Genomic DNA, 11,329 nt, shown 5'->3' on the forward strand with positions numbered 1-11,329 from the left:
TGTATTGTTTGATTAATGATTTTTAATAAAATACTTTGCAAAATGCGTATGCATGTTTGTTTTTAAATTTTCCTACTTTATACTAAGCTCTAACTACTCCTTCGTTAAAATTAATTTAGACTATAGACTAGACTATAGACTAGACTATAGACTAGACTATAGACTAGACTATAGACTAGACTATAGACTAGACTATAGACTAGACTATAGACTAGACTATAGACTAGACTATAGACTAGACTATAGACTAGACTATAGACTAGACTATAGACTAGACTATAGACTAGACTATAGACTAGACTATAGACTAGACTATAGACTAGACTATAGACTAGACTATAGACTAGACTATAGACTAGACTATAGACTAGACTATAGACTAGACTATAGACTAGACTATAGACTAGACTATAGACTAGACTATAGACTAGACTATAGACTAGACTATAGACTAGACTATAGACTAGACTATAGACTAGACTATAGACTAGACTATAGACTAGACTATAGACTAGACTATAGACTAGACTATAGACTAGACTATAGACTAGACTATAGACTAGACTATAGACTAGACTATAGACTAGACTATAGACTAGACTATAGACTAGACTATAGACTAGACTATAGACTAGACTATAGACTAGACTATAGACTAGACTATAGACTAGACTATAGACTAGACTATAGACTAGACTATAGACTAGACTATAGACTAGACTATAGACTAGACTATAGACTAGACTATAGACTAGACTATAGACTAGACTATAGACTAGACTATAGACTAGACTATAGACTAGACTATAGACTAGACTATAGACTAGACTATAGACTAGACTATAGACTAGACTATAGACTAGACTATAGACTAGACTATAGACTAGACTATAGACTAGACTATAGACTAGACTATAGACTAGACTATAGACTAGACTATAGACTAGACTATAGACTAGACTATAGACTAGACTATAGACTAGACTATAGACTAGACTATAGACTAGACTATAGACTAGACTATAGACTAGACTATAGACTAGACTATAGACTAGACTATAGACTAGACTATAGACTAGACTATAGACTAGACTATAGACTAGACTATAGACTAGACTATAGACTAGACCATAGACTAGACTATAGACTAGACTATAGACTAGACTATAGACTAGACTATAGACTAGACTATAGACTAGACTATAGACTAGACTATAGACTAGACTATAGACTAGACTATAGACTAGACTATAGACTAGACTATAGACTAGACTATAGACTAGACTATAGACTAGACTATAGACTAGACTATAGACTAGACTATAGACTAGACTATAGACTAGACTATAGACTAGACTATAGACTAGACTATAGACTAGACTATAGACTAGACTATAGACTAGACTATAGACTAGACTATAGACTAGACTATAGACTAGACTATAGACTAGACTATAGACTAGACTATAGACTAGACTATAGACTAGACTATAGACTAGACTATAGACTAGACTATAGACTAGACTATAGACTAGACTATAGACTAGACTATAGACTAGACTATAGACTAGACTATAGACTAGACTATAGACTAGACTATAGACTAGACTATAGACTAGACTATAGACTAGACTATAGACTAGACTATAGACTAGACTATAGACTAGACTATAGACTAGACTATAGACTAGACTATAGACTAGACTATAGACTAGACTATAGACTAGACTATAGACTAGACTATAGACTAGACTATAGACTAGACTATAGACTAGACTATAGACTAGACTATAGACTAGACTATAGACTAGACTATAGACTAGACTATAGACTAGACTATAGACTAGACTATAGACTAGACTATAGACTAGACTATAGACTAGACTATAGACTAGACTATAGACTAGACTATAGACTAGACTATAGACTAGACTATAGACTAGACTATAGACTAGACTATAGACTAGACTATAGACTAGACTATAGACTAGACTATAGACTAGACTATAGACTAGACTATAGACTAGACTATAGACTAGACTATAGACTAGACTATAGACTAGACTATAGACTAGACTATAGACTAGACTATAGACTAGACTATAGACTAGACTATAGACTAGACTATAGACTAGACTATAGACTAGACTATAGACTAGACTATAGACTAGACTATAGACTAGACTATAGACTAGACTATAGACTAGACTATAGACTAGACTATAGACTAGACTATAGACTAGACTATAGACTAGACTATAGACTAGACTATAGACTAGACTATAGACTAGACTATAGACTAGACTATAGACTAGACTATAGACTAGACTATAGACTAGACTATAGACTAGACTATAGACTAGACTATAGACTAGACTATAGACTAGACTATAGACTAGACTATAGACTAGACTATAGACTAGACTATAGACTAGACTATAGACTAGACTATAGACTAGACTATAGACTAGACTATAGACTAGACTATAGACTAGACTATAGACTAGACTATAGACTAGACTATAGACTAGACTATAGACTAGACTATAGACTAGACTATAGACTAGACTATAGACTAGACTATAGACTAGACTATAGACTAGACTATAGACTAGACTATAGACTAGACTATAGACTAGACTATATAGACTAGACTATAGACTAGACTATAGACTAGACTATAGACTAGACTATAGACTAGACAATAGACTAGACTATAGACTAGGCTATAGACTAGACTATAGACTAGACTATAGACTAGACTATAGACTAGACTATAGACTAGACTATAGACTAGAACGAAGACTAGACTATAGACTAGACTATAGACTAGACTATAGACTAGACTATAGACTAGACTATAGACTAGACTATAGACTAGACTATAGACTAGACTATAGGCTAGACTATAGACTAGACTATAGACTAGACTATAGACTAGACTATAGACTAGACTATAGACTAGACTATAGACTAGACTATAGACTAGACTATAGACTAGACTATAGACTAGACTATAGACTAGACTATAGACTAGACTATAGACTAGACTATAGGCTGGACTATATACTAGATTATTTACTAGACTATAGACTAGATTATTTACTAGACTATTGACTAGACTATAGACTAGACTATAGACTAGACTATAGACTGGACTATAGACTAGACTATAGACTAGACTATAGACTAGACTATAGACTAGACTATAGACTAGACTATAGACTAGACTATAGACTAGACTATAGACTAGACTATAGACTAGACTATAGACTAGACTATAGACTAGACTATAGACTAGACTATAGACTAGACTATAGACTAGACTATAGACTAGACTATAGACTAGACTAGACTATAGACTAGACTATAGACTAGACTATAGACTAGACTATAGACTAGACTATAGATTAGACTATAGACTAGACTATAGACTAGACTATAGACTAGACTATAGACTAGATTATAGACTAGACTATAGACTAGACTATAGACTAGACTATACACTAGACTATAGACTAGACTATAGACTAGACTATAGACTAGACTATAGAATAGACTATAGACTAGACTATAGACTAGACTATAGACTAGACTATAGACTGGACTATAGACTAGACTATAGACTGGACTATAGAATATACTATAGACTAGACAATAGATTAGACTATAGACTACACTCTAGACTAGACTAGAGACTAGACTATACCCAAGACTAGAGACTAGGACTAAGTGATTAATCCTAACAAATTCGAATTGAATACCATTATATAAAAAAATAATATTTCGTTTAGTGCTTAGAACTATTTTAAAATTTCGTTCTTTTTTTTTGTGATATACCCGCAACAGTTTTAGTTTGGTTTAATCTTATTGCGAATATCGACCACAAAACATAACAATATTTTTTATATTTCTCTTTAAAAGGTGATTAATACTTGTTGTTATCGTTTTAGCGGTATAAACCCCGTACTTTTTTCCTATCTTTTGTCTAAAAAGATATTTATATCTCATTAAGTATTTTTTTTTATAAATATATACACAAACGAATGACTCAATAGGTAGTATAGTTTAGTCGAACATACGACACCCTATTACTTCAGTAGTATAGAATCAGTAAAAAACGACCAAAATTGGAGCAAGTACCGATTTTTTTACTAAGCTTATTAATATGATTTTAGTTGTGGTTTAGGTTAATTATGTTCCATACCTTACTCTACCTACGACCAGCAAATTTAAGGCTTAAAGTTGTCAAAGCTAACGAATGTTATATTTAATTAATTATCAGAGCTTTAAATATTAGTCGAATTATAAAATAACTTAATGTTAATATATTTAAGAGTCGTTGTAGCACTATTATTTTTGGATGTTACAAACTTTAGCACTTTGTTGGATATAAAAATTTTATTAATACTCACAATGACATAAAAATGAGTAGCCACTTCTCATTAGGAGAAAGCTTTTTTCATACTATCTATGATCTTAATGCAATTTTTTACATATTTTTACAAAACAATAATGCTTTTATAAACGACAAAGCTTTATCGATTTATACACAGAGTGTTTTTTTATAATTTTTCTACTTAAAACCTTTCAATATCAATTAAATGTTTTGAAAGATAAGAAAACTGACGTTGGGTATTATACATACATTTCATATGAAAGAACTAAATTAGTAACTTAAAAGTTTTGTTCGAAGTAGGAGCTCTGAAATAAAAAGCGAACGAATTATTTTGTAATATTCTTATTAAAAAAAATACTAATATGTGGGATACATCTAAGCAACCACCTCCCTCTCAACCGCCGACATATCCACAGATGCAGCCGCAGATGAATCCACAAATGCAGCCGCAGATGAATCCACAAATGCAGCCTCAACCTGCGATACAGGTGCAAGTATATAATATACCCGCTTCAGCGGTACCACAATACCCAGCTGTTCAACCTGTTCAGCAAAATGAGGGTTGGTTAAGACGCAATCAAAAAAATAAGCCACAATCAAACTCAGTGGGAACAGGTATGAAAATATAGTATATTAAAAAAAAGTTAATCATCCCAAAAATAAAATAATTATGAATTTAAATTAAATGTTTCATGGTAATGGCTATCAATATACATAGTAAATATTTTGATTTATATTAACATTTTTTTCACAAAGATAAGATTGTTTAAAGTTAGAGCGTAAAAAAATTTCTTGAAAAAACATATGGTTCTTGGAATAATAAAAATGCATACTGTTGACATGCTATACAATTTAATGTTTATCTGTTGTAAGTTCAGTCTAAAAATAATAATATTGACTAATAACCGAAATCGTTTATATTATACGATATTTTTGTTGCTACAAACAAACAAACAAATTATAATAGTATTTTGGTTTGTTTATCTATCTATTTATCTATCTATCTACTTATATATCTATCTATCTATCTATCTATCTATCTATCTATCTATCTATCTATCTATCTATCTATCTATCTATCTATATATCTATCTATCTATCCATCTATCCATCTATCTATATATCTATCTAGTTCATTGAAGAATTGTATCCTGCATTTATTTTTTAGCTTCCTTAATCTTTATATCGGGAGGTATGAACATGGCATGGAATCTGGGTCTGGGAGGAGCTTTCATTACGAATTACACATTACCGCAACACTTGATCTTAAGTTGGTTTATAGGTGGTATAATTGGTGTTGTTGTTGGGGCAATTGCCTGCAATCGTGTGCCGAAAAAATTACTAATGGTAAGTTTGCTCCGTCTATAAACTGTAAGCTATATCATTGAACACAATTTCGTTTTAGGGTTTTGCCTCAATCATGGTCACAATTGGTGGTATACTACAGGTTTCTGATCCCAATTCTTACGATTCTATTTTAGCTTCTCGCTATTTAAATGGCATAGCTGTGGGTTTGGTATTTCCCATGACTTTTGTTTTGGTTGGCGAAGAGGTGGTAAAGAACATACGTGGTATGAATGCCGCTTCCGTAGATACAATGTGCTTTAGTTGTGGTATATTTATACAGATTTTATACTCTGTCACATGGACTGCCGGTATTGAAGATTCTTTTCAATCGATACAAATGTGTGGAGTGCTTAATATAATTTATGGAGTTATAGCCTTTCTTATGGGCTCCATGTTATTAATAGAATCGCCTATATTCTATTTGGCTCGGGGAGATGAGCAAATGGCTATTGATTCACTGAGACGTCTACAGAGACCATTTACTATTACATATGAAACTTATGAACAATTAGAGGAACACAAACGTTATTTGGCCGAGAGTAAAGAAAGATCTTTTCTGCAAAATGCCATCTATGGACTACCAGCATTGCTTAAACTTTGTTTCTATCGTGCTTTCATGGCTTTGGGATTTTCTTATTTTGTTAATTTCGCCTTTACGTATTCTTCGATAGCAACCACACAACTTCAGACATATCCATTTATTTTGTATGCGTTTGCCCGCTGGTTGGGACCTTTAATTGTAACATTTACCATGGATTCTAGGGGCCGTAAAAATCCCATGATTATTGGATTTTTGATTTGCACAATTTTGGCTTTTACCGTTGGAGGTATTTTTAATAATAAATTAAATTACATTGATGCCGATTCCATGAATGCCGTCAAATATATTTTGATCTTCTTCCAACTGTTCGCCTCCATTTCAATGACTTCGTGTTCGGCGTATTTGAGTGAAGCCTTTCCTTTGGCTGTCAAACCCTATTATGTGGCCATTGTTTTCATTGTGGAAATGTTGGTTCAGATTATATGTATTACCAGTATAAGTTCATTTATACAACTTTTTTCACATATATCAGATTATTTCCTAACTTTGGGTGCTTTATTGTTGGTGTTTCTGGGCGTAGCTATTTATGTGATGCCTGAAACTAAAATGTACTCATTACGGGAATGTCTGCCGAAATTTAAAAAAAATAATAATTTCCGTAATTAATTAAATGTATAATCAGTTTCAGTATTTTTTCATTAAAGTATTTATAAATATTTTTTTAATACTTTTTTAACCTTTTTAAATATATAAATGTGTATATGTATATATGTCTGTATGTATGTGTTTTAATTATATTTTTACTCTATTTTATGGTTATTTTGAAAATAATGTAATAAAATTTTAATAGAGAGATTTATGTCTACATTAAAGTCATGTATGCACAATTTCATTGTATTTCTAGTGTTTATAAAAGGATATTAACCTTCAAATCATTTTCTGAAGGTGAGTTTGTAAGGCTCGATAACATGAGTTTGTCGATTTTAATAGAGACACTCGAATATTTAAAATAATAAACCGATTAGAATAATTTTCAAAAGGCTTTGTCCTTAGGTCAAAAGAAAAGTATGTGCCAAATTTCATCAAATTATCTTTTAAATTGCGACTCAATATTTTCGTATGTATGTAGTATGTGCCAAATTTCATCAAATTATCTTGAAAATTACGACCTGTAGCGTGCGTACAATGTTTATATGGACACACACACAGACTCAGAAAGTGATTCTGAGCCGATTGGTATACATGAAGGTTGGTCTAGAACCAATGTTTTTCGGTGTTTCAAACATCTGCACAAACGCATAATACCCTCCCCACTATAATGGTGTTAAGTATAATAAAAACAAATTTGTTTTTGGAAACAATGCTACCTCAACTTTGGTAGAACCAATAGGTGAAAAGTTACTCTAATTAAAAATAAAACCCTGTATGACCAAAATGTCCAACTTTAACCCCCTCTAAATCCGGTAGATATTCAATGATGAAGCTTTGAGTCTGACCTACTATCCAATAGCACTAACATTGAAATCGAAATCGATTATTTGGGTTTGGTCACTCTTTACTACACAAATGGAAGCAACTATTGGCTAAAATTACGATAAGATTAATTAATCAATGTCAACTAATGATTATACCCCTATACTACAGCGGGGAGGGTATTATGCCTTAATGCTAATGTTTGTCTACTATTACGACTAACCCCCTAACACTAACTCCCAAAAAGCACTTTGATCTAAAAATTATATTAAATGTTCTAACATGTCAACAAAAATCGACAAAACTAAGTTTTATAGAAGTTTAAAAGACACTGCCGATTTTTGTAATCATCTCATTTGACCCTAGACCCCTTGAAAACACCCCCCTTCTGAAAATGACTTGAGGTCGAAATTCACTTATATACACAATAAAATTCTACAAATTTAGCTTTATAAGGATACGCCGATATTTTCTCCTAACCCTATATGAGCCCTCTCGTAGAAAATCTCTATTCACTGGTGCAGGGTATCACGAGTGAGTACATGAGCCGCGGTACTGGTGCTGATAACTATTTATTATACTTATTATCTATTCCCTGCCTAATGTAACAACAACATAAATTAAAAAAAATTGTAAAAGATTTGAATTCCGGGAAAATTGATTTCAACAGACAGACGGACAGTGCTTTGGCATTTCAGTTTTCTATTAGAATCCATAATATACATATTCTAATAGATAAGGAAAAAAGGACTAAAGATCCCCTTTTTAGGTTCTCATTTAAGCCTGGTTCTATATGATATACAAAATTTGGGTCTCGAGGTTTTCAGAAAATGTATTTTAACAAACATATATGTTCAATTCGCAATCGATGTTGTAGCGTTGTATGTCAGCAGCTGCTACAATAGTCATAACAATGTTGTTGGTATTTTCAATGCAAAAGTTCTATACAACTCTTACGACAATTTTTCATATGTTTTTCGAATGTCGTAAGAAAATTCAGTGTTGTCAATTGTTTAATTCAGCATATAAATAAAAAATTCAATCGATTTTGGCATAAAAAACGATAAAGTGGTAACACAGAAATTAAAAACAAACAGCTGTTTACCAAAACAAAAATAAAATTTTATTAAAAACTGTTTATTTATTAGTTTAAAATGTGGAATAATGAAAATAATAGAATTGTTTGTTTTGATTGTTTTTTTATTGTGAACATAAACTTATGACTTGCTACAGAAATCTTTTACTACACTTTAGTAGATATAATATACAACTTGATTGTGAATTGAACACTTGAACACTTAGAACCATTTTATTTGGGATATAAATTTGTATCTCGGGTGCTCTGGTAGGCTAGATGGTAGTGTGTTAGCATGTCAGTCTGGTAGTTATGGGTTTGATTGTATGGTCATTGCTTAGATCGTCATAAATACAACTGACAACATACTATATCTTATCAACTTCTCAGTTTTTTTATCGTCATGACTGACGGCATATATATGGCATGGAAATTGGGCTTTGTAGAAACTTTCAAAACTGAATTTAAGATAACTGATGAAATAATTTCGAGTGTCCACTCCAAATACATATAATGTCATAATGGCTTCTTCACGTTATTTTACTGGATATAGAATCACCAACGACGTTTATTTTGGTTGGAGAACAGACTGTGTAATTCATACGTGGTCGGAATGCAGTTTTTATCGATGCCATCAACAAAAAAAAACAGAGGCAGTTTTTGAAGAAACTCGTTTGCATAATTTTTGGTGTTATTGCTTTTATTGTGGATATATATCTCATCGAATCACCGATATTCTATTTGCGCGTGGAGAATAGCTATTTGCCATGCTCTCAGAGCAGTCAATAAACACATTTAGGAATTGTACTAGATCAAAAAACAATTTAAAGGCATTATTATTAAAAGTAATCGATATTTTTACTTGCTCTTCACTAGTGTAGGGTATTATATGGTCGGCCAGGCTTGACAATAGATTCAAACAAGTTCCCTAAAAAACTATTGTTTTTATACCCTAAACCACTATAGTGGGGAAGGTATTATACGTTTGTGCTGATGTTTGTAACATAGAAAAATGTTGGACCAATATCCTTAAAGTATACCGATCGACTCAGAATCATTTTTTGAGTCGATTAAGACATGTCCGTCCGTCTGCCCGGCTGGCTGGCTGTCCATGTAAACCTTGTGCTCAAGGTACAGTCCGCAATTTTGAAGATAATTTGATCAAATTTGGACCAAGCATGTTTTTGGCACAGGGACGAAGCCTATTGAAAATGGTTGAAATCGGTCCATTATTTGACCTAGCCCCATACAACCGTACCTCCCGATTTGAACTTTTTATGCCATAATTACGTCAAATATTCTATTATCTATCTAAAAATTACGCAGGACAAAATTTTTTAAAAACGTAGACAACTCCGACAAAAACTGTGTTTTTAGTACCATTAAAGTACCCTTTAAGTAAATTATCGCTTAAATACTATGTGCTGGGATATACTTCACTTCTTGCAGTTAAAAACTATGTAAATTTTTGTAAAACGTTTTTACAAAATTTGATTTCAAATGTCATATTAAACAAGTAAGAAAGTATAGTCGGGCATCGCCGACCATATAATACCCTACACGATAAGTATATTTTTAAAATTTTTATTTTTTATAAAGAAATTTTTATGTTGAATATTACCATAATTCCAAATATTTAAGCAATTTATTGATAATAAAACTAAAATTTCTAAAAGAGGCTTTATATAGGTCAAGTATGGGCCGATCCTCGGTAAATTTGGGAAAAGGATATATTTTTAAATAACAGTTAGTTTTGTTGAGTTTCATTGCGATACAAATGGTTACAAGTTAATTTTAGACGTTTAAGATATATATATACATATATTATATAATATATATATAATATATATATATATATATATATATATATATATATATATATATATATATATAAATATATATATATATATATATATATATATATATATATATATATATATATATATATATATAATATATATATATATATATATATATATATATAATATATATATATATATATATATATATATATATATATATATATATATATTATATATATATATATATCTTCTAAAAATGCTTGTATTTTTATATAGGACTTCAATAGCTCTATAACTGGTCGGAAGAAGAAATTGAAAGACCTTAAGGGCCCTAAGATATAAGTAGTTAAAGGGCGTTACGTGATGTGACAGAAATTTTTTATTTCTTTTTTCACAAAAAATGTAAAAATCTGCGAGTTTCACCTGGCAATTTGGTTAAAACCTTTTTATTGTAATTTGGAATATTTAATGATTGTTTTTTAGCTTTTAGAACTAAAAATATTTTTTTTCGTACAAACCGTTATGTGTGACGTGGCGTGACGTGATGTGACAAAAATTTCCAATGATGAAATTTGCAATCTTATTGAAAATTAATTAGTCCATAGATTTATTTTGGACGGACATTGTTGAAAGTTTTTAGAATCGGAGAAATATTTCGACTATTTAATAACATTTTAGTTGAAAAAAGCTAC

At 31.2% G+C, this 11,329-nt stretch overlaps 1 protein-coding gene across 1 annotated transcript; it reads left to right on the forward strand.

Moving 5' to 3' along the window:
- The first annotated feature begins 4,658 nt into the window (after nt 1-4,658).
- LOC111675096 lies at nt 4,659-7,163 on the forward strand. The gene is made up of 3 exons (XM_023435826.2): nt 4,659-5,014; nt 5,568-5,746; nt 5,805-7,163. The coding sequence occupies exons 1-3, from the start codon at nt 4,762-4,764 to the stop codon at nt 6,951-6,953; spliced, it is 1,581 nt and encodes a 526-aa protein (XP_023291594.2). The 5' UTR covers nt 4,659-4,761; the 3' UTR covers nt 6,954-7,163.
- Nucleotides 7,164-11,329: the final 4,166 nt, after the last annotated feature.

The sequence above is a fragment of the Lucilia cuprina genome, chromosome 5, assembly GCF_022045245.1.
Source record: "Lucilia cuprina isolate Lc7/37 chromosome 5, ASM2204524v1, whole genome shotgun sequence".
Taxonomy (NCBI): Eukaryota; Metazoa; Arthropoda; class Insecta; order Diptera; family Calliphoridae; genus Lucilia; species Lucilia cuprina.

Bases quoted from the DNA above. Each gene is read 5' to 3' on its own strand.
- LOC111675096 (XM_023435826.2), top strand. From the start codon at position 4,762: ATGTGGGATACATCTAAGCAACCACCTCCCTCTCAACCGCCGACATAT. The intron at 5,015-5,567 runs GTATGAAAATAT...TTTATTTTTTAG, and splicing joins ATCAAACTCAGTGGGAACAG to CTTCCTTAATCTTTATATCG. The intron at 5,747-5,804 runs GTAAGTTTGCTC...ATTTCGTTTTAG, and splicing joins TGCCGAAAAAATTACTAATG to GGTTTTGCCTCAATCATGGT.